Source organism: Hippoglossus hippoglossus, chromosome 4 (assembly GCF_009819705.1).
Source record: "Hippoglossus hippoglossus isolate fHipHip1 chromosome 4, fHipHip1.pri, whole genome shotgun sequence".
Lineage (NCBI taxonomy): Eukaryota > Metazoa > Chordata > Actinopteri > Pleuronectiformes > Pleuronectidae > Hippoglossus > Hippoglossus hippoglossus.
Genome location: NC_047154.1, coordinates 26,059,589 through 26,084,544, shown reverse-complemented (window position 1 = coordinate 26,084,544; position 24,956 = coordinate 26,059,589). Strand labels below are relative to the sequence as shown.

General features: G+C 47.1%; 2 protein-coding genes across 2 annotated transcripts in view; one reads left to right on the top strand and one right to left on the bottom strand.

Annotated features, from left to right (window-relative positions):
- Positions 1 to 4,577: 4,577 nt before the first annotated feature.
- On the top strand, positions 4,578 to 21,747 carry igfbp3 (insulin-like growth factor binding protein 3). Its single transcript, XM_034583039.1, has 4 exons — positions 4,578 to 5,341; positions 10,334 to 10,584; positions 11,568 to 11,687; positions 20,536 to 21,747. Exons 1-4 carry the CDS (start codon positions 4,978 to 4,980, stop codon positions 20,659 to 20,661), a joined length of 861 nt encoding a protein of 286 aa, XP_034438930.1. The 5' UTR covers positions 4,578 to 4,977; the 3' UTR covers positions 20,662 to 21,747.
- A 2,922-nt stretch (positions 21,748 to 24,669) lies between these two features.
- Positions 24,670 to 24,956, bottom strand: part of LOC117760195 (insulin-like growth factor-binding protein 1) — a 2,934-nt gene continuing 2,647 nt past the window's right edge. Inside the window, exon 4 of the mRNA XM_034583042.1 lies at positions 24,670 to 24,956. This exon is cut by the window's right edge and continues 888 nt beyond it. The gene's annotated coding sequence lies outside the window, so the exon portion shown is untranslated.

The following is a 24,956-nucleotide window of genomic DNA, read 5'->3' as shown; positions in this document are numbered from 1 at the left end:
GTATCTCCTTCCCGGAGCAGCCGCCTCCTCCTCCTCCTTCTCCTCCTCCTTCTCCTCCGCCTGCCTGCCTGCCCGTGGGAGGACTGCTGACCTAAAGACAGTCGACTGTGAGCCTTCCTCGACGTGCTGCTAAGTATGCCGTACCTGGCCTCCAGGCACGAGTTCAATCCGAGATGCCACACTGCCTGTTTGACCAATTAGAGTGAGCCTTCGCTGGGCAGGACCCAGAACCTCCTGCTGGGAGCTGCCAGGCATATCTAACTCCAGCCCAAACAAACGACACAGACTTCACCGCAACACTTCATAACACATGCTGGAGCCCTAACCTCTTTGCCTTCTGGTTGCTCCCACATGCAGCTGCCTTGATTAAAAACCTACAGCTAGTTAACTTTTTTCCAGGGCTTCTTTCTTCACCTTTCCAGCTCCGCACATTCCTCCTCTTGTCTCGCTCTTCTTGCCTCCAGATGTTTCTCTAACCGTGTCATGCACACAGTGACAGAGAGCGGTCAGGCCATGTTCATTCCATCAATTTATTGAAAACAGACATAACAGGAAGAGTTCATTCCTGCAGAGCACCCCCCCCCCCATTACGGCAATCAATAAGGAACGGCTGGTTCTAAAAGCATGTGTGATAGTTCATAGATTTCAATAAAAGCTGCACCATTATCTCCAGAAAAGGGGGGGGGGGGGGGGGGGGGGGGGGGGGGGCATTGTGTAACAGCAGCACAACCTGTGCCATAAAAGTCACAAATGCTATAATGAGAACACTTATAATTTCTGGTACATTTACTCTAAAGTCAGCACCATGTGCTCCCAAAAAAAGCTCATACTCCAAAATCACTGAGGGCTGATGTGGACCATGTGGAAAATGTCATGGTTATGCACGTTGGAAAACACATAAAAACTAAACAGGACTGTACTGACACAGTTATTTACCTGCTTTCACCCAAACGAGAACCTTAAGGGAAATTCTAACTGATTCAGAGGCAGTCGCAGCAACGACTGCAGGCGGACTGGACTTTCTGGAAAACGCTTCAACTGTCAGTACCTCGGAACAGCCAAATTAATGAGGTCTGAGGACGGTGGTTAACAAAGGCAGATGTCTACCACCCAAGATGGCACCGTACACACGATGAGATCCCATCTTCTTTGCTCTGCTAAAAACGAAGAGACAGTTAAAAGCATTAGGCGGTAATGCTCGACGTCAGTCCGGACTATGATGGAACGAGCAGATTTTCCAACTTTCACCAACAAATCCTTGCATTTATACCAGATAATATGATATAAAGTGAGTTTGAAGGCCCCTGAAGACATCCCACCTCGCGAGCCGATCATCCCGCACGGAGCCTGTCGTCGCTGTCAGCGCCGCGGCTGAGTTAAGGAGCAACAAATGATTTGCCTCAGATGGCAGCACAACACGTTATTTATGATTCCCCCCCCGTAAGCCACAGACAACATCATTCAACAAAATTACATCTTATTCATTCTCCTGATGGGAAAACAAACCAACCGCGTAAAAGAGTTCAGATTGAAAGTGGCTGCGTTGGCTGAGCAGCACGATGACAGCAGAGCGACGCCAATGCCCAAATAAGCATGTTTACCAAGCTGGAACCCATTCTGTTGATAAGAAACGCCTTCGTGTGGCTGCTTAATTAATTCAAACTCCCAAGAAAATGGTTTAGAAGGAAAACATGCGAGGAAGCAGCCACGCAATTCGGCCGTGATGAAGGCTGCAGAGATTTAGGTGATTGTTTTTCTGTTTTGGCTCCGTGATTCCTTTTTGTCACTAAATCACTGAGCAGATTTCTGGGGGAGATGGAATTTTTATTTTCATTTTCATATTGGTTTATTTCAACTTGGAATTTTGTTTTCATCGCTGTGACCGTCATGTAAATCAGTTGAGATATTTTTAGACTCACTGGGTCTGTTTACAATCGCACATCTTTGTTTATTTATATTAACTTCCTGTCTCAACTTTCATCTCCTGTATTAGCCATAATTGTGCACTTATACAATTTGGGCGCATGTCTTTGTACTGGAGGAATTGTCACGACACAGATGCTCCAACTTAACATTTGACCTATAAATAAAACAGCATGGATCTAAACTGTCGGCTTATTTATTCATGATTTCAGAGCTGTTGAGTGAAAATCTACTTAGCATCTCTTTCCATGAACTCCACCCAATTTCATTAAAATCTGTTTATTCCCTTTAGCTTAATCTGAGGGTAAAGACAAAGCAACAAAGACAAATCTGTGAAGCCTCACATCTGATGACCTAGACCCAGCAAATATGTGACATTTATGATCAACCAGTGGACTTTTAAATTATTATTTTATCAACGATTCATGTACGTTCTGTCCGTTAACTCCCAACCTCCACAACGAGTTAATACCAGTTACCAAGAAGGGAGAAAAACACCAAAACAAGATCTGCTTGGCGCTAACGGTCGACCCAGAGTAGCAGATTGTGACGGCCTTGAGACTGGGCCAAGTGAATCACTAAATAACAGTGCTGTCAACATGATCCACGGTGCGTGGCCTATGAAATGCCTGTTCTTGTATGAAGTGATATGTGGGTCATAGCGTGGTCAGCGGGTGCGGTGCGTGCCGATGGTATAGCTCACGTATGAAGACGGCAACATGTTTACAGCGGTGAAATTCGCTGCTCGAATCACTTACGGAGGACGGAAACAGATAAATCAGCGTGGAGCCTCAAATTGGAAAGTGCACAGTGCCGGTGCTGCTGAGGACTGTCACCTACTTTCCAATTAATGATTAATGTGCTGATTGTGGGAATGTAACACGAAGGAATGTTGACTGGGACAGAGACTGTAAAAACAAGTAGAGATTAATAAATGACAGAATATCAGGGGGGGGGGCTCACTGAACCCTCAAGTGGCCATATATAGAAATGCATGTGGGGATATTATCTACGAGTTTTTAATAACACCAGTGTTTCCCATTAATGACTTGGGACTGTGACAGTCTAATTTGTCCTGCAACACTTTTCATAATGAACCCAAACTCAGCATTCTAGCTTTAACTCGCTCAGTTTGTCCCGTCTCCGTCACATCGGCGTGCCGGTAAAACATCCATTCGTTTTTACCATCCTCACGGGCAGCCAGAACTTCTCATAGCTTTGTCTGTAGGAGTCTGTAGTTTTATCCGTCGCATATGGGAACTATGTCAATATTCGTTTTCCCTTTTTCAATTTTCCATCTCTCTAATTATTCAGGATATAAATTTTCATTCGTGTAGTAGTTCAAATTGTACGTATGTTCAAATCTGGAGGATCTCAGTGGACGTCCTGCTTTGACGTCTTCCACTGCACGACATCTCCTCTGCGTTGAACTGGATCTATTCAAGCAAAAAAAATGTCACTGAACTTGAGAAGGTTGGATCCATCTACGCTGTTTATGTGCCGTCTGAAGACTGGTTCAACAGCCAGGGAAACAATAACAGCAGATCAGAGCGAACCCGGCCGCCGTCATCGTGTGACCGAACAAACCAGAAGTGTGCTGTATCCTTACAAAGGGGCCACAGTTTCCCAAAAGCGTCTTTTTGCTGAATTAGTCCAAACTGTAAGGGCGCTTTAGGTAAATCGCACGGACAGGCAGACAATAAACAAGCCAAAGGTCAGAAGCTGAACATTGTAGACATGAAAAAATGCAGATAGAGAAAAAAAAACGTCAAGTAATAAGAAAACTAATCTTAGCTGGAGACGTTTTCTTGCTATTCCGGGGGTGTTTCCTTACCCCATGCTTGTTTTTTCATTACGCAGTCTCAACACTTTTCTGCTTCTGTGGTGGAAATCACACAATGGCCAATACTGATTGCTTTATTTTCTCAGTGTGTACCCCCCTCTCACGTTTATTATTGCAGAACAGGAGGACATGCCGGACAAGAGGAGGGGGGGGGGGGGGGGGGGGGGGGGGGGGGGGGGGGGGGGGGGGGGGGTGGCGATGCTGAGCCTGCACAATCTGAACATTTTCGTTCTAATAATTTGAAATCCTGTGGGGTACGGGAGGCAAGGTGCAGGGGGTCTGGATGCTCGCCGGTCGGGGGGGGGAGGGCTACGCAAAGTGCCAGATCACCAGGTCTGCTCAGGGTATGTGAAAGGCGAGCACGGCTTCTGAAAGTATTTGGGCAGAAGGCTCGGGTATGCAGTCTGGTGTGCACGTGCTCCAGGAGCTGTGGGTGCTGTTCTGACTGATGTGCAATTCCAACACTGCAGGCTCCACCACCCAGAACAGTAAAGCAATACCTCGCTGGCTGCACCCACCGCCGAGCATGTGGTCCCACTCACTCAGAGGTTACATGTAAAGAAATTATTGTTTCAGTGGGTTAATATGCAGGCCACCTACACACCTGCCCAGAGGAATGTGCTGCACGGTGGGGGGTACTGCCAATGGCATTCAATCACATACCACTGGTGCCAGCAGGGGATGTGGCCAGTGGTGTGGAAACCTCCAGAGGACTGGGAACAGCCTGCACACAGGAAACACACATTATTCCTCACTCTGGTTTGCAGTTCTGTGACAGGAACATGTTTATATTACAAGTAAAGAGAAAACGCATCTGCAGCTCACAGAATTCCGTGTCGTGACACGAGGCCACATTTCCAGATGGAAACAGACACCTTTGGTTTTCCTCTCAGGACAGAGAGCATAAAGACGCTGCACATGAACAGTCTTAAGTAAATTATTAGAGCCTAAGTGATTAACAGAGTTAAATGTTGGAGCAGCTCTGTCCTCGGGCTGCAGCGCGCCCTCATATCGGGGCTCTCCGTTTACATTATTCATACGGAGGAGGGTGTGACTTGTTGGCTCTTTTTTCCGCCTATATAAAACGAGAAGTTCGCGTAAAAGAAAATACAGATGGAGAAGGCTAGCCGCCTCGCCGTGTCACAGAGAGTCCCATTAAGCCTACGTGACAACTCACATACTGTCCCTTTGTGACCAGCTTAATCGGCAGAATGCCCGGTGCCTGTGTGCTTTTCCTCGCCGCTGCGCTGGCTGCGTTGGCCCGGCTCGTCGGCACCGTGGGGCCGGTGGTCCGGTGCGAGCCGTGCGACGCCGGGGCGCTCCTGCAGTGCAAGCCCCTGCCGAAGGACTGCGCGGAGCGGATGAAGGAGCCCGGCTGCGGCTGCTGCATGACGTGCGCCCTGGGCGAGGGACATGCGTGTGGAGTGTACACGGCGCGCTGCGGCTCCGGCTTGACCTGCCAGCACCAGCCGGGGGAGAGCCGACCCCTGCAGGCGCTGCTGGAGGGACGGGGAGTGTGCTCCACGGCCGCGTCCAAGAAACTCAACAGCATCCTCATACCGGCGCAGAAAGCAGGTAACCAGCCGGGCTTTTAACTGCACGTTTTAATGTTTGTGGACACCGTTGTTGCTTTATGTTGTTGTTGTTGTTATTCGGTGGACTGGACGCGCTCCCCGCGAGCTGCTGCTGTTTGTTGACCAGACCTGGGGAGTTCCCTGTTCGTGGAAACACAGATTACAGCGTCGCACTGATAGTGGATGAGATAAAGGTGCTTAGACTGATCTACTTAAGATATAAAAGGCACAAAGAAACAGGGGCTGTTTTGCAGCCTGCCACACTGTAAACCACCGACCCTGACCGCGGGGTTTTAGAGGGGAGGCTTGACATTGCACAGTGATGTGTTGGTCTGGGTTAAACAAATCCCATAGGCTCCTGGAAGTTTTAGAGGATAACACCAGCTACGACCAGGGTGTTTACGCAGAAATTAATCGTTGCTTTCCCACCAGGCAGCCCGACACTTTGTTTTTCCGTGTGCGTAAAGGTTCGTGCCATCATGCGTAAAATGCGCAATAAATTACAGAAGCTCGTCGTTTGGGATGTGCAGGCTGTTTGTTTTCAGAAAGGGCAACACTGCTCCTTCTCTCCTTCTCCCCAACACACACACGCACACACACACATACATATACACACGCACAGAGCCTGGCTCCCTCAAACCAATAGTTAAGGACTGCCACATACATACTGTAAGTATACAGTATTTAGCTGAGGCTGAGCGCACACCACGTCCTTGTCTTCTGTAATGTCCCTATTTTCCTTCAAATAAAGCTCATGGATTTTTGTACACAGTATGAAATTATGTGTTGTTGCTCTACTAGTCCATGTGGGACAAAACATCCCAGCTGAGAGGGTGTGTGTGTGTGTGTGTGTGTGTGTGTGTCTCTGAGTTCCCTATAAGAGACCAACACAAAACCAAAGCCTGTTACCAATGAGCACAATGTGCAGAGACATGCACAGTGGGTTTCATGTGAATGGATGCAGGCTGCTCACACCGGTGAACCGGCACACATGCCACCTCCGTGTGAATACACACGGCTGTGTGTTTGGGCGCTGCTGACGTCAGGCCTCCAGGAGCCTCAGTGTGTGTTTTCATCTTACTGGTTATTTGGTTTGGCCACAGCAATGTGTGGTGTGCAAGCACTCGGCAGTCACATTGTCATTCATAAAACACAGACACACACAAACGCACACAGACAGACACAGTTACATACACATGCACACACTCGGAGAGCATCAACAACTGTTTTACCTTGTCCTACTCTTTAATTTCCTCTAATTACATCTGCATTTTCCTCATTTTATATCAGTTTCTCAGCCTCTAAATTTAAAAGACTTACATTTAAGACGAACAATATTTTCACACGGGTGCAAATAAGTACATCTGAGGCCTGTGAAGCATTCGGCAACACAATCATTTACAGCCACACATATCAATTCATGACCATTTACAGTATCTCCCTGCACTTCTGGAGATGAAGAGGGAAAAAATGTGGGAAATGGTTCCCAGCGCCCCTGTTGGTCGTAGTGTATCAGTGCAGCTCAGTGGTTTCCACCGCCATCAGTCCCCCACCTCTGCTCCCAGACATTAACAAGCCCTGCTCACCACAGTTTGTGCTGTTTACTCCTCTGCCATTATACAAACAAATTGCGTAATGTGTTTATCCGGATCGGAGCAGGCTTCCTTAGAAATTCACATAAAAGTTTATATCGACAATAAAAAATTCATGCTTACAGGAACTTTAAACACAGCAATATTTTTGTCTTTGGTTATGGGTTCTTTTGGGGGGTTTTTGGCAAGAGTTGGGGAAACCACGTGGAGCATCTGTCGCCGTCTGACTCCGTCCTGATGCAGCCGATGCTGTTGCTGACATCCATGTTGTTATTCTAAGTTCTGGTGAGCCTGGGAGACTGCGGAGCCCCACCACATCACTAATTGATCAGGTGGTCACGGAGAAAGGGTGGGCTGCCAGCCTGCCTGCCCACACGGGCTACACGCCCACATGCCCGCCCGCCGCCCTCACCGCAGGCCTCCAACACAAAATCTGCTTCGAGTTAACGGTTTGAATCTGTGTTTGTGTGTGTGTGTGTGTGTGCGAGCACCCGACTGCATGTGTGTTCCCATCGTCACCCGGCCTCCCCGGGACGTCGTCTCCGAGCTCTGTTAGCTTCTCTGACGGTGTCGCAGACCAGGGGGCGAGTGGATTGGTCGTCTCCTGTATTCGCAAGGAGCATTTGGAGCCCCCCCCCCACCACTGTCCTCTCTGCTCTTTAACGATTTGACAGGAATCTCCGCCGGCTCCACGAGCTAATAATACATCTGTTCCCTTATCTCCCACTTTACCTCTCGCTGCCCGAACCGTCTCCTCTTTTAGCCCCGATCCTTTAAAAGCTGTGTTTAGACTTGGCTCCTCTCTGTGACTCTATCTCTCGGTCGGAACACTGTGGAAATCTGTGGATATGAAATTGTCATGTTTCTGTTTATTACTTGGCTTCGTTTCTGGCTCCAAACAGCCCACAAGGCAATGAGCTAACTTTATTTCGTCTGTTTGAACCAGGCCTCCTCTGCAGCTCGGTGCCAGATGACAGAGAGCTGCAGAGAGCACTTGAGATGTTGCAGCCTTTTTCTAAAACTGGTGAAATTTATTAGAAAAAGGGAGGAAGCAACAGAATTTTACTATTTTTCCATGCTTATTTAAAAAAAGAAATCACACAGTCATAAATGTTCAGACCCTTTACTTAGTCCTCAGTTGTTGTGTTTACAGCCTCGAGTTTACTTTGCAGCTTTGCACACCTGGATCTGTGGATTGTCTGTCTGTGGTGTCTCAGGGTCACTCTCCTGTTGGAGGATAAACCTTCAGTCCTGCCTGGAGGACCTGAGCACTCTCCACTGGGTTTTCCTTATAATATATAATTGTACTTGGCTCCGTTTAGCTTTCCCCGAACCCTGATAAGTCTTCGGGTTCCTGAAATATGCTGAAACCCTTTCCCACAGCCCGATGCCGGCACCACCATGCCTCACTGTACGAATGGGACTGAGCAGGCGATGAGCGCCGCCTGGTTTCCTCCAGACATGAGCCTTAAGAAAGACAGTTCAGTCTTTGTTTCATCAGAGCAGAGAATCTTGTTTCTCATCGTCTGAAAGTCCTGTAGTTGATTTCCTGTGTCTTTCTCTGAGGAGAACCTCCTCCTGGAGGTTTCTCCCATCTCCACGCAGACCTTCTGGAGCTCAGACCTTCTGAAGCTCAGACCTTCTGGAGCTCAGACCTTCTGGAGCTCAGACCTTCTGGAGCTCAGACCTTGTGCTCATCAGGATCTTCGTTACCACTGCTACCAAAGTCCTGAGTTGTTCAGTCCAGCTTGGTTTAAGAATCATGAAGGTCACTGTGGCTTTTGGGAACGTTCTATGCAGCAGATTTAGTTTGCATCGCTCATTTCTGTACCTCGACACATGAAGAGCTGTGCGTCTTTCCAAATCCGCTTAAGGTGCAGACAAATGTCAAAGATGATCAGGAGAAGTGGAACCTGAGCTCTTTCCACTGTCATAGCAAAGGGTCTGAATCCAAATGTCACTGTGATGATTTCCTTTTTCTGTTTTGGTTTGGCTGAATGAGGACCAATGAGGGAAAACTACTTCCTGAATGCAGCGTTGTTGCAAGAGAAACACTCATTCATATTTTAATATCCTGGTATTAAATAAAAACTGCAAATTTTAAAATGTTGTTTAGAAGCTTCCTGATTCGAATTTAAGGGGAAAGTGAAACATGAATGATGTTATTTTGCGGACAAATGTCCAATTTTCCACCACGTACACTTAAGCTGTGAAAAATTATCATCACAATATTCTAATTAAAGCCTTAAAGTCCGTTAAAACCCTGAGATATTATATTTCTCCACTGTTTTAACCACATGAGAACAAGTTGAACTAAACATGAAGATTCCACAGACTGAATAGAAAACACTTTGTTACATAGGAAACTATTTAAGAGAACAGGTGCCACTGACAACAGCCTTTAGGATTCAGACACTTCCAGATATTTCAAATAATAAAATTTTCTCATTAATATCAGTAAAATGCAGGACTCATAGTTTAAATGAGAGAAAGTACCTGATGGAAACAACAGCTTCACTTAGCTTTAGTTAAAAAGCAGGTGAAGTTTGGACAGAAGCTGATTCATATTCATAATGTAAATTAAACACAAACGTTGATAATGTAAAGTTTGAACTCTTCATATGAACTCACCTCCAGCAGCTGTAAGAACCGGGAGCAGCACCGGGAGCAGCACCGGGAGCTGCCGGGGCCTGAGCGCCTCTCGCCCCGGTCCCAACACCTCCCAGCACCGGTTAGCATGCTAGCTAGGCTAACGTTAGCAGGTAGCACACACCTGGAGGGGGGGGGGCGGGTCCTCCTCTGCGCTGATTGGATAGTTGGACTTCCTCTGTTTTCACCTGGCAGCGTGATGATTGGCTCAAGAGCTCGTGTCTGTAGCTGTAACTTCAGGGTCACGTGCAAAGATGGGAAATTTGACTTTCAGTCTTTGTAAAACTTCACAATTACTCACAGGCTACAACAAATATTTATACAGCTACAATTTTATATGTATACAACAAATTTCTGCAGCTACAGTACTTTTACATAAATGAGAAATATTTCTAAAGCAACATTTTTACATATACAAAATATTTCTAAATCTACAATATTTTGACATTTTAATTGGTTATTTGATGTTATAAAAACGAGGTGAAACATCATGATTGACAGCTGAGACTGGCTCACGATTGGTCGAGTGCATGTATCAGCAGGACCTCGATACTGCAGCTCCTCCCCCGATCACTACTGTGCAGCCTCTGGCTCCAAATGCACAAGATGGAAATGATGTTTTAGTTTCATATTTAGACAGTGGGAGGAACTGGAGACGCTCCGTCCATCTTTTTATTCTCTTTGGGGGAAGTGTGCGGGGGGTCACCCACTAAACCTTATCATTAAAGGCTGACTTCCCTTTCTCTTCACAGAGGGTGGAGGAAATCAGGTAGAAGAAGGTGGTGCCAATGCCACCCAGACGATGACGGTGCTGACCGGCGTGGCGACTGTGAAGGGCGGACACAGTCGGGGTTCGATGGACACCAGGCCGCCGCTGCACAACAAGCTGATCCAGAAAGATCAGAACAGGAAGACGCAGAGCTACAAGGTGGAGTCAGTGTCGGGAGGAGCCAACATGGACATGCACAACTTCTCCCTGGAGAGCAAGAGGGAGACTGAGTATGTAAGTCACAACCAGAGGAGGAGCTGCGGAAAGTACAATACGTCAAATATTAACATTTAGGTTTAATAAGAGAGCTCATAGACAGGAAATCGGAGGAGAGACAGATGAGAGAATGAGATGCAACAAAGACATCAGGGATGTTTCAGGTTCCTGGTGAGCACCTCGTCCTCTGCTCCACCAGAGCAAATCAGTCTGCTGCTCTTTTAATCTAGAGACCACCCACTGATTAGCGCTCCTAATGGAGGGGGGGGGGGGCTCATCAGTGAACTCACCTGCTGAGGTAATTGGTTGGAATTAACTGCCGGCTCTCCGGAGCACATGGTCGGCCACCCTGGCAAAACATGCACATTGCTGTCAACCCAGTGTAGGTGGTATGCATGTGCGGCCTCGTGCACGTGCGGCGAAAACACAAGATACAAACAGTGTGGGGAATCTCTCTTCAAAACATTGCTCTGCAGAGCAATTTGTGGTCAAAGACTCCAGCAGGTCCCTTAAGGATATCTGCTATCATTTAAACATCATTATTATATAAATTACATGCTCTCCAACCGTTTCTAAGAGAAGGTACCACTTGACGTCTCCATTTAGGTCTCAGCCTCTTCAATCTGGACATAACTGTGGGTTCATCACTGCGACTCAGAAACGCATTGTTCAGATTCGCAGAATGTGATATTCCTCAAATACTCATTACGTCAGACTTAAGTTTGGGGATATTTGCATTGGATTCTGCAAAAGATTTTTAGAATATTTTATTTTTGTTGTCAGGCTGCAGCCATAAATTGTCAAATCAGCATAATCATAGTTTAAGGGTGAAGTTAGATGAGACGTTAATGGGGCGTTGGGTGCAGGAGGTTTAATTCTGTTGTCCAGGATGTTCGCCATAAACTTCTAGAACCGCTTGAACACGTCTCTTGTTCTTCTTATTCTGTGATTGTGTAAATATATAATATTCATTGTGCTGTGTGTGCCTGTCGTGTTGCCAGGGGCCGTGTCGGCGGGAGATGGAGAGCATCCTGAACAGTCTTAAAATCAGCAACGTGCTCAACCCGAGAGGCTTCCGCATACCCAACTGTGACAGAAAGGGCTTCTACAAGAAAAAACAGGTGAATGGCTCTCCCTGCTGTTTCTTTATTTTACACACCATCTCCCTCTCTCTCTCTCTCTCTCTCTCTCTCTCTCTCTCTCTCTCACACACACACACACAAACACACACTTAAACATGCACACACCTGAGGACATGCAAACAGACCCACCGCATGCCTGAACACTTCCAAAGAATCCTCGCCGACTCATCCCACCCACCCACCCACACAGTCCCCTTTTCTTGTGCAGCTCAGGTTGCCTTGACAGCCACATCAACACTATATTATCAGAATGGCTAATAACCGTGTATTACTCCAGTAAATGCACTGCAGCCGTCTGACTCATGCCTCACAGGAAATGAAGTCGGTCAGGTGTGTTTGTGGGTGTGTGGTGTGGGAGAGTGTGGGGGGTAGGGATGTAAGAATGTGGTCGGGGAGTGTGTGTGGCACGGTAGATGTGGCGGCAGGGCAGTGTATGTACGGCGCGTGTTTGATGACGGTAGTTTCGGTGAGGGTGTGTAGGTGTGGGGTGCTGTTGGTGAGGTAAAAAAAACAAACAGACTGTCACCGGTTTAGTTTTTCTCGTCCGTGGTGCAGCAGCAGACTCGGGCCACCCATAGCCTGCTCATTTGCAAGACGGGGGGTGGGGGGGGTGGGGGGGGAGAAAAGAACGAGGAAGCGGTAGTTTGGTGGGTGACATGTGCTGACCTGAGGGGAGGAAGGGTGAGACGGGGAGGTGGTGGATGGATGGGTGGGGGGGGGCATTACTGAGACATACAGCGTGTCAAATAAATGTCCTGAGGTCGGGAGCCTTATCAGAGGGATTCCATGCTGCTGGATTCATTCTGAGAAACGCATGAGTCACCAAAAAAAACCCCACAAGCACCATGAGTCAGAGACCAACTCGAGCCATAACACACACACACACACACACACACACACACACACACACACACACACACACACACACACACAGGATAAACTCATCCTCTCAGATTCTTACCTCACTCTTTCCCCAAAAGTGCGGTTTCATTGTTCCCTTTTTATTAGAATCAGACACTTCCTTGTTCTTTTCCCGGATTTTATCAACCTACACCTACCAGGGAAGTGTCAGTTCTGCTCAAAGTGTGTGTGTGTGTATAAGTGTGTGTGTGTGTGTGTGTGTGTGTGTGTGTGTGTGTGTGTGTGTGCAGCAGTGTGCCAGCCCTTGTCGCCCTTTTCTTAGAGGGCCGGTGGGGGTGTTGTGTTAAATCCATCCGAGGGGATGTGCCTTCACGGTGCGTTGCAGAGATTTATGACCGGAAACACGGCGAAGAGGATACCGTGTGAACCGTCTAGGGTGACAATACTGTGAAAAGAAGGAAGCAAAGGCGGGTGGGGGGGGGTGAGAGGGGTTAGGGAGGGAGGGAGGGAGGGGTCGGGGGGGTGGGGGGTTGGAGGGGGTGAAAGAACTGAGCGGAGGAAAAAGGGGCTTAACCACACACATGATACACAAGCGGTCCGTGGTATCTCCAGCCCGAATCTGTTCATATCATATGTTCCCGAACTGACGGTCACAGCTGCGAGTTCCTTCTTTCAAGTGGATCTTTCCCTCTGATAGCAACAGGAACAAAGAGGCAACAGAAGCTGCAGCAGGAACTCAAACACACACACACACAGATTACACGTACACAAGTGAACGTGTAATCTCTGTGAGTGAGTCGCTGCCTCTCAGGAGAAGTTGCTTTAGTTGGAGGTTTGTTTGTGCGTCTTGTATTTCATGATCTTTGTGGTTGTGTTTCGCCCCAATTAGCAGACGACATGAAATAATAATCCCTCCTCTTCCTTATTCTAAATACTGACCTTTACAACCAGTTCCTGTTTGATTAGTTTGTGATGTCACGTCCATCATATTCTCCCTCGATAGATCCAGGGCGACACTAAAGTTCAGACTTCCAGAGTCGACACTGTTCGGCAGCTATATGAACTGAAGCTGGGAAGATTCATCTGGTGGGAATGCAGGAAGTGATCCGGAGTTTTTAAAGCGTCTTTAAGGGTTTTCATGTTACGGTAAAGGGCTTTAGTGTCGAGATATCAATCTTATATCTTATCTTTCCCCTTAAATCTCCGTCTGTCTCTCATACGTCGTAAACTGTTCATCTTAACAGCTTCACTCTTGTCAGGTGTATTGTTCACAGTCAAAGGAAGTTCTTAATAATAATAATAATAAACTTTGAACGGCTCTTTGTGCAGCAGCGTTGTTGCAGCTTCAGGGTTTTTGTGTGACCGTGGCTCAATAACTGCAAGGTCACGATTAGTCGAGCACGTGTAACGGCGTGACGTCGGCACCGCGGCTCCATCCCCCGACCGCTGCTGAACAGACTCTGGCTTCATCACTTTATTTAACATTGTGGAATTGGGCATTTTTTGACATTTGCGTTGATTTTCCAGAAAATAATTCATGGATCTTAATGAAAAATATCAGGTTTATTCAGAGGACTGATATTAATGAGTGTGTGCAATTTGTGCAAATATATAAATCTGGCGGATCTAACATTTAAAAGTAGTTTGGGCCTTTCAAGCTGTTTTCTGAATCCATTTTTAATCAACTTGACTTCAAGATTTGGAGTTTTGACACAAGACAGATACAGTAATATCCTCCAGGTCAGTTCCCCCGAGGGAAGAGCATGTATGTGAGCGTGCATGTGTGGTTTTCTGTGCATGTCGCTGGTAACATGAGTGCTTTCGGTCTGCAGCAGAAGTTTGAGCAGCGTTCGTCCGAGCCCGGCTACAGAGAAACCTATTTTTAGCAGCACTTATATGAATTGGCTCAGTATCCCAGTTCAGGTCACGCATGCCCAACAACGATCCACTCATTACGCCCCTCAAAGTCTCACTCTCTCTCTCTCATTCATCATTTCACCCACCCATCATTACCCCCACTGTGCCCTGCCTACACTCACCCACCCGCCTTTTGTTCTGTCTGCCCGCTCCATCATTCTGTCCATCCTGCCCTTCCGCCCACCTGGCTTTTCCTTCCTTGTTTGGCCAGGAATCGCCCCGCGGAGGGTTGTGAATGGGACGACAGTGTCTGCGTCTCTCTGTGTACTCTTTCAGAGTTTAGTGTGTGTGTGGTGGGAGGAGGAGGAGGAGGAGGAGGAGGAAGAGGCAGTGGGTTAAGGATGTGAGCCAGGTGCCTGCTTACCCTGATCCCTTCCTCCCTCCCTCCCTCCCTCCCTCCCTCAGTCCTGACAGTGCCAGGCCCATAAGAGCTGACTTATTGAGCGTGACTCAGAAGGATCTGTGGAAACGTACACACTGACCACAATGGCTTTATAATAACTGGCCAACCTTCGGGCACCCAGACAGCTATTTTCACTCTGTCTCTCTCCCTCGTTCTGTTCCCTCCCTGAGTTTCTAATCCAACAACCTCTCCTTCCTCGCTGCAGGATATGGACTCCTTCTCTTTGCCGTAGCTGTTGCGTAATGTAACGACGCAGGAATATTTGTTTCCGATATCAGCGGCAGCTTGATGCATGAGTTTGAGCTTTAATGTGAAAAACTCATCGTAGTTCTACTTCATAGATTTATTGAAAATATACCAAATTAAAATAACACAAGACACTGTGCAAAGACTTGATCTAAAAAATAAACAATTTTGAGACGGATGAGGAATATCAAAGAATAACTCGGCTCCCAGATCCTAATTTTCGTTTCTCTGCATTGGCATTGAGTTAAGGGTCGTCCACTAACCAGAAGGCCGGTGGTTCGATTCCCCAGCTCCTCCAGCCTGCATTCCCACTTGTCCCTGTTCAAGATACTGAACCTCAAACTGCCCCTGACGGCTGTGCACATGGTGTGTGATAGAAAACGTGCTGCGTATAAAAGCGCTAGTAAAGTAAATATAAATACAACACAATCACTATTTAAATGCTTTCCTGTCCATTTACAATTTACTGTTGTATGTTTTCAAACTCAGCGATAATTAGCTTGGATTCAATGACACTTTCATTGATAAAACAACATTTACATTGTTTCTTGAAGAGAATCCTTTACAAATATTCTATAACGTTAACATCTCAGTGAGTCGACCGGTCGTCGTTAAGATAAAACTGATTTCCCGCCTCATGGTGGCGCTCACACACACTTCATCCATCTCTGGAAGGAAGAAAACAATCAAGATGGATCCGACCTTTGTTGTTTATTTCACGGATAAAGTGTTTTCTTGCATAATCCAATGAAATCACTGTGTTTGCGATAAACACTTGACATTGTTGGACTTTCTTCCCCCATCAATAACTTTGTAAAGTTTAATATTCAGGCTCCTATTGTAAACTGTGTGTGCCCCATTCTTCTAAAACAAACACAAATTATTCTAGAGTTGAATTCAAACTCAAACCTTATATTTTCTCTAGAAAAAGCAATATCCTGCAGCTACTCTCAACGCCTGACAAACACGCACACAGATGCACAGTCTTTCACACAAATACATATACATGCACCCCTATACACACACACACACACAGACACACACACACACACACATTGCATTTTATGAGCTTGTGTTTATCCTGTGGTCAGACCAGGCTCTTTTTAATGTCCGTGAAGCCCAGCGGCGCTGCTATTAGCTGTAAAGACCAGCATCACAAGAGCACGCATTCATACACACAACACACACGCATACACACCCCATAAAGGTCGCATTATGAATGCGTGGGGTGGATTTTTTAGATTTTTTAGCGAGAGCCGTGTGGACCATGCAGAGCCGGAGCTGTGAGGTCTGAGCTGCTCCGGGGTTTTAGACCCTGGATGCAAGTGTGGGACATTTCTTCATGGAGGACGTCAAGATTTGAGGTTGATGCAGTTTTCCAATATAAAAACCAACTGCCTGCACAGATGTTGATGCTGGAGGAGGATCCAGTGTGTTTATAGTTGCTTGGTGTGTTAAAAATAAAGTTTACTTGATAAATCAGGAGCTGACATGACCTATAATGCTCCTGCCAGATAAGTCAAACTGTTGAGGCCCCATTGTGTCTCCAGCTGAACCACAACAATCATCACAGCTTTTCACCTCCTATTTCTTACAATGTCTTACAATCTTTCCTCCTTTCAAGTGAAAGTTGAGTCTCAGACCAAAAGTTATTTCTTCAGCTAGAAGGGTCAGTATCTGTTTTCAAACTCAGCGTGCAAGAGGTGGAATGAACGAGATCACACAACGGTGTAATTGTGTGAAAGTGCCACAAAAACCTTGACGTTTCAACAATGAAAAGTGGAAACTCGGCGATGCTTTGTCTTTCAGTCCTTGAGGCTTCGTTAGGAAGCTGTAAAGTGACAGTTCTCAGTGGAAGTCTGGCCGTCCTACAGTGAGTGTGTGTGTGATTGTTGTGTGTTTGTGTGTGTGTGTGTGTGTGGATTGAAGCAATAAAGAAAGGATTGCTTGAGATGACTGCTAATAGTTCACAGATGAAAGAGAGACTGAACGGAAATTCAGAGGTAGCCAAGCAACAGGGGAATGCACACATGCACATTTTGCTCTTCCTCTCCCTTCCGCCTCTCCTTTGGCTTTTCAACCCTCACACACACACACACACACACACACACACACACACACACACACACACACACACTGACACACACACGCACTGACACACACACCAGGCCCATACAGGACTCTATCATCATTAACCAGAGCAGAGGAACACAATGTTAAGCTCCTCTCCGCAGTCTCGTCCGCTGGGTCGGGGCGAAAATAGAACCTGGCCGCAGACGATGGCACCGTGAGGGGGAATGAAGGGAGGAAAGAGAGAGAGAGAGAGAGAGAGAGAGAGAGAGAGAGAGAGAGAGAGAGAGAGAGAAAGAGAGAGAGAGAGAGAGAGAGAGAGAGGGGTGAGACAGAGGAGGAAGAGGAGAGCTGGGTGGGAGGAAACCCAAGTTCATCGAAAAGAATCCCCTGATGATGTTAGAGTGTGAGAACGAGGGGAGGGGGTGTGTCCGCCTGCGTGCTCGCCACCAGACGGCTGCAGTAGTTGTTGGTATTTTAAGAGGCCTCTGTCTCTGTGAAGCTCCCTTTGATCATGCACTCAGGCTGCACGTGGCCGCCGCCGCCGCCGCCGGAAACAGACACCTGGTCACACTCTAGAGTCCGTCTGTGTGTCTGTGTGTGTGTCTGTGTGTCTGTGTGTGTCTGTGTGTGTCTCTGTCTGTCTGCACAGTCCACGACCCAGTCTGCAGGACTCAGGATAGTTTTTGTTACGGCTCTGCATTCCTAAGTTGTAGGAATTTTAATTAAAACAATAACTTTACATCCGATGAGCTGTGTAGAAACGTTTGTCTCTCACTGGCCTGAGAAGTGACATGAACCCGACGCTGTTCACCGACGACGGGCAGGTTCTCACTTCTGCTCTCAAGTTGAGACTCCGGAGCTTGTGGTTACGACAGGGGAAGTCGTGTGCGTGGTATGCTCGGCGTTTTAAGTGGTTAAGTCATTAGAACGCTGCTGCTAGGCAACGGCAATATGGACGCCTTCCCTTGTCTTTCTTCACAGTCAGTCATTTAGCAAGCTAGTAAGCAGGTAACACAGGAGATGCAGAGATGACAGACATCTTACTCTGACATATATACATAAAACCAAAACTACAATATATTAACCAACAAAACTGGGCCCCATCATGAAAACATGTTGACTTTTTGAATCGATGACATTTGATGATATAGTGAGGAGAATGGAAACCTGAGGATTCCTGAAATCCACAGACTGTGAATAAAGATGATTGACACGTCTCCACTTCCTCCCACATTCCTGAAATGACGCTAAAATATCATGGATACGAACGCTGCGAGTTCCTGATCATGAGTCAGTCTCAGCTGTCAATCATTCTGTCAAATAACTATTTAAAACCAAACTTATCAGAAACACTTGAACGTGACTCAATGTGATAAGAACTACCTGAAATGATAGAAACCATCTTTGGGAAACATAGAAATTTAATATACAGTCTCCGGGGGAAAGTCCAGATCTGAATCTGCAGAGTTCTTATCTGAAAACGTCTTTATTATCTACACTGTTGTTGACTCACTGATTGCACAGTCATGGACAGGTGTGTCTCCGCTCACCTTTCAGATCTGTCTCCCCCCCACCGCCGGGGGAGATGACGGGGGGGGGGGGGGTTATTCTCAGCCCGTTTCATGTGAGCTCCCTGACTGCAGCTCATAAAGTCTGACACTACAGCGCACATGCATGTGAGCACATGTGTGGAAGCAGGTGGGGGGTATGCGTACTGTATGTACAGTACATACAACTCATTTGTGTGATTATGTGCACACACACGCACACACACACACGCACGCTCGTGCACATTGCAGGCCATAATCAGCTCCAGATGATTCTGAGTGTCTGCCAGTTTCCCAGAATAGCAGCGCTGGTTTTCCTGCAGCCCTCCAACTGGCCTTGGCAAATATTTTAGCAACTCCGTGTTTACCTTCACACTCCTTCGCTCGCCGCGTTCCTGGTTCGCTCCATCAAAACTAATCTGCTTTTTCATCATTGACCCCCCCCCCCCCCCCCCCTGGTCAGGAGCCTGATATACAAACTGCTCCTCAGCTCATAGACGGCCCCACGCTGGTTTCACCTGGAAGTGAAAGTCCTGCTCTGATCCATATACGTTTATTATTGTCTTTCACAGCTGCATCATCTGTGGTGTGTGTCTCTCATTCCTCTTTTACACCTAAATGAATCATCGATAAACCCACTAGAAAAAGGCCTGTGACTTCCCTCCCATTGCCACTTGTGTCATGTGTCTTGTGTCATGTGACGGTTATGTTATTCGAGTCCAGGGCCAGTAGAGGGCTCCAGCATTAATTCCATAGTGGGGATTAGACAGAGTCGCAGGCAGAGTGTATATGATCTGAGCCACAGAGACTGAACCCACAGGTTCCTCATGTTTCAATGTTGTATGGTGGTTCCTGCAATGAAGCCAGTTCAATAGATTAGATAATATCACAACACAACACAACACAACACAACGCACCAGAAACCGAGAAGCTGTCTCAGCTCGCTGTCTCGACTGTTTTGCACATTCTGTGATATGAAAAAAGAAATTGGCTGTTATTAAACAAATGTTCTTGACTATTTAAGCGCTAACGCCTAAATTCAATACATGTTCAAACATCGTGCAGACAATATGAAGTGTCAGCAGCTAGACCGCCAAAATAAAGAAGTAGAAGAAATCAGGGTATTCATCCATGAGTCATGTTTCAATCGATTGTGTCTCCTGCTGTCGTTTGACTCGGGAGCGAAGTCAGATTGTTCATATTCCCACTGCAGACAAAAGCCAGATGTTTGTGGGTGTTATTTAGCTTTCTGACCAGTGGAAACGGGGCTGAATAGTCACTGCACATAAAAACTCTTCATGTGCAGCCGAGCGTTCCTGCTTGTGATCGATGAGATGTTTGTCTGAGTTGTGCTGAGGCACGACTTGGCCTCCAGACAAGCATCCAGAACCTGAGAGCCAACACGGAGATGGAGTGTTGTTATAAAACACAACTGCACAGGGAAGGTGGTGTTGATAAAGCTGTGTCAGGATAATAATTCGTCACCCTGGAAACGCTAATCTGTTTTCACAGTGTGTCTCTAAGTGATAAGTCCCCCCCCCCCCCCCCCCCCCCCCCCCCCCCCCCCTCCCTCCTCCTGCTCTCCTGTCTTCTCCCTCTGACTTTGAACTGACGCTGGTAGTCGGAGTTGACTGATGTGTGTGTGTCCGGCTGGTTCCACCTGTCCGTGCAATCCTTCTCGCTGAAGGCCGAGCACGACGATCTCTGCAGGGCAAACATATTCTGCAAAAACACAACCAGCAGCTCAAACTTCTCTCTTCCCTCTTCTCTTTCTTTGCAGTGCCGTCCATCCAAAGGCAGGAGGCGGGGATACTGCTGGTGCGTGGACAAATACGGGCAGCCTCTGCCGGGCCTGGACGGCAGAGAGCGAGGCGAGACGCAGTGCTACAACCTGGAGAGCAAATGAGAGGACGGAGAGAGGAAGACAGCGAATAAGGGGGACGGGGTGGGGGTGGGAGTAAGGCAGGGGGGGGGGGGAGAGACAGAGAGAAAGAAAAGAAAGGAAGAAGTAGAGCCCACTTTGCTCTTGCATGTAGTTTTATGTAAACATTTGAAGGAGCTCCAGGACGTCCAGGTCCCGTTTCTGTCGGAGAGAGGGAGGGATAGGAGGAGGGGGGGGGGGGGGGGGCCCAGCCTCCTGTCCGTCACAGCTGTCCTGTGCTTAGGGAACCTCTGTCCTCTCTTTACAAATAAAAAAAAAGGATGAAGCTGAAAGCTGACAGAGAATGGGAGGAGAGAGAGAATCCTATCATCTGCACTATTCTTTTAGAGGGAGAGAGGAAGGAGGGACTTTTCCACTCACTTTAAAGAGGACTCCTTTGTGACTGTGACCCCAAGAACCGCACCACCACCATTTATATATGTGTGTGTCTGTCTGTGTGTATGTGTGCGTCTTAATGTGTGAGCACCTGCCTTGCGTACATGTGCACAGCTGCATGTCTGTGCAACATGGCGAGTGAGTGGAAGTTGATTTGTGTAAATACTGTTTGTCACTAAGCTCAGTTTAGGGATGTGCGACTGCCCTCGCTCCATTAAACAATGCAGGAAAAAAATATATATATAAAACACTCTTCGGCTCAGGGTCCATGTTGAAGTGAAGGATTATGGGGGACGGCGGGGTCTTGATGGCCACCAGGGGGCCTACTTTCTGCCAGCGGCGCTTCCCTCGTCCTTCTGTCCGAAAGGGAACGGAGGCAGTTACGGTGCCTTAAAAAAAAACCAACCTCTCCGATTCTCCTCTCTCATTCACCACCTGTGGTCCGCGACTAACGGAACAACTCGCTGAGAAGCTAGCTTCTGAGTTTCAGATATATCGCCCCCTGCAGGCAAGTTTGTAGCCACAGTAGCTTTAAAAGCACCTTGGATTCCCAACGGCTGCAGATGTTTGAAGGTGACTGAGCAAAAAAACGGCATAAAAACGTCCATGTAAACAAACTCCTGCAGCTTCATCCACGTCTTAGCTCTTCATGCATGTCCAGGCTGATAGTTACAGGAAAGACATTTATAAACTGCTTCTCTCAAATTACCTCTTATGAGATTCTTGGGTTGCAAAAGGCGGATTGTGAGGCATAAGCCATTTTCAGACATGAATCTCCTGCTGAATTCTCACGTGGGCTCGTTCGGACATTATCCAGAGTTTTCACTACTGCAGGAAAAACTCTGTAGAACATCCGCAGCAACTTGTGTTCTCACATACGCCCCCCCGCCGGATAGTCTCAGGAGATTATCTGGAGATTAGGGTTAGGGTTAGTGATCCTTCTTGGTGTTTCGATAGACAACCCTCACCTCGTAAAATATAAAATTTCTCCCAAATATAGCTAAACACACATATTTCGTTGTCTCTATCGCGTTTAACTCTTTACATGTTTGCTACCAGTATGTAGCTATTAAAGACAGAGGACTAAACAGCTAACTGCACTATCATCGTGAATATATGGAACGTTAATGCGCAGTCAGATGAATGAATCACGTTGCAGCAGCAGTTTGAGAAGTTTACGTGGACGTTTTCGTGTTTTTCTGAGCCGCCAGCCGACAGGCGGCGAGTATCTGAGACTCGTGAGACAGATTTTCGGAGGATTTTGAGTCTTCAGTTTGTTTAGATGTCTTCTGTCTCTTGCCTGCCCCCTGCTGTTCCCGTCCACATCCGCGTCCCTCGGCTCCAACCTGCTCCTCGCTCCGCTCTTATACCTCATCCGCCGCGAAGCTCCAGCGCTGAGGTCCTCTAATCCTGCATGTCCTCACCCCCTCAGCCGTCCAAAACCTTGTCTGTGTCTCTGTGCCTCGTCCCTGCCTCCTACCCAGTACCCTGAGCTGTCCCCCCCCCCCTCACTCCAGCACACCGCGCACCCCTCTGGTCCTCTTCCTGTCAGTGGTGCAACCTGGTGTAGACTTGTTTAAAGGGGGTGAGGCCGGTGTGACCGTCTCGCCTCCCCGCCGCAGGTGCCAGCTGCCCTTATGCTTCAAGCACAAGCACTTAAAGCACTTTAGCTGCGCCGCTACTCGTCAGTGCATGCAGTTAAAGACAATTGGACCTATCTGCATCTGCATACCTTCCCTCAGAGGTAATGTGAGATGAAACAGTGCGATACTGTAAGAAAACAATAATAAACCTGAGAGGAAACAGAAAGAAAGAAAGAAAAACGAAGCTACACCAGGACTTCTGACAGCAAACTTAGCGAAACACCCCTCAGAATTTTTTTTCCATTCAATGCAACTATTTTCTTTTGTTGTTGTTGTTGTTGTTTTTGTTTCTTTGAAAAAAAATTGCTTGTATGATCGTATGCCAACAAATCTCCACGAGGTGGACACAGCACCAAATATGCATTCACACGAGTGGTAGGGGGCCTGAGGGAGGAGGCGTGGTCCTCCCCGAGGAGCTTCCTGCCCGATGCTCTCCCACATCCTGTGTAAAGACTTGAAAAGTGGAGAGAGTGCCGACAAAGAATGCTCGCCCAGTAGCTCGGTAGCATGGAATCGGCTGAACACTTCCTTTAATAGAAAGCAGCAACTTACAACCAGCCTGTTGGTGCTAACCCCCGTCTACTCTGAGACTTGATGCAAGGGGAGGAGCACACGTACAAATATGATTAAGCTATTCCCTCCCTGATATTTGTAAGTGTGTCTTTTTATATATATATTATTATTATTATTATTATTATTTCCTGGCCAGCTATGTGTCTGACTAGACATCATGTACAGTACTTAAAAATGAAAATTATTTATCTAAGAAAGAATTATAAGCTGATCCAAACTAGGTTTTCTTATGAACAATTCAGTGACTCACCGATTGCACAGCAAAGTCTTTATGATTCAGTGTATTTTTGGGAATATAATCACTAATGAATGTTATATTTTTTAAATGAACCTTTTTCCTTCCGTTGCTCAGCGGTGTCGTTTGTAAGCTCCGAGCCCGGCGGGCGACTTTCAGCCTCGGGCGAGAAAACTGTGTCGGTCAGACGCTCAGGTCTCTGGTCATCTTCAGTTCACTGCTTCTCGAGGCCAGTGAACCTCTCACCTCTCACTGAGTCACTTCTCTCCACGCACACCCAGCCACCCCGCCTCAGTCTGTTAGTGCAGAGCCAGGGTCACACTCCTGTCATGTCACTTTTTGTTTTTGTCAGTTTTATTTCTCCCTGCTGGTCACATTAACAATCTCTCTGTTCACGGGTAAATGGTTTTTTTTTTGTTTTTCATTTCAAGTTTCTCCTTGAAAGAGTTGTTTTGATTCTTTTCATGATACTAAACTAGAAAATCACACAGAGAACAGAAATGATTTTGATTCAAAGTATAATTTGTATTTAATGTCTTTTTTTTTTTTAATAAAACAAAGTGAACACATCTTAAGAAGCCGTCTCTGAGGTTTGTGTTTTATTTCTCTCTCCTCCATCTTTAAGAAGGACGAAGCTGCTGTTGTCATCAGCAGCTAAAAACCAGCTGACGGTCATTTCTGCAGGCGATCAACATATAAATCTGCTCCTGTTCAAGTCCCTGAATGCAATCAGGCTCCCCTCAGTCTTGGAATGTGTCAATAGGGACAAAGCACGGGTTCAATATGTAAAGAATAAAAATAAATCTGGTGGTGCCAGGCAGGCTGGCAGCGGGCACGGGAAGGTTGAGGCGAATTCCTGCGCCCGACCAAGGCAAACAGAGAGCGGGTCAAAAGGCGGCGCGGAGCCGCGTGTCCCAGCGATCGGTCTAAAGTTAGCCGAGGAGCTCCACTTTAGATCACCGTGATAACACTCCACACAAACACGCTGCGAATAGAAGACGTGGTGCGGAGGTGCATCGACACGCAGACTTTCACAATCACATCCTGACGAGAGTGTTATGATTCTCCTGTTTTGCCACTTGTGGGTGTTTGTGCACAAATTGACCCCCCCCCCCTGAGGTGAACCAGAGGCCAGAGGCAAATAGCTGAGGTTAATGTTTTTATTAAATATATCACCTTTTTTTCTCTTACATTACATCTCAATTACAAAAGTGTACATACACACGAGTGAGCAGTTAGTCACTTTGGAGTCGACTCACATCAACAACAATTCTCTCTCCAACAGCAGCATGTAGACAGAGCGGAGCGCGCCGCGGCGGGACGCGCTCTTTGTGGTCATGTGTTGGTCAGAGAGAACAACAACGCATAAAGTTAAACGACACGTCTTTTCTCGACAGACACGTCGACACAAGTGACAGCAGACACATAAATAT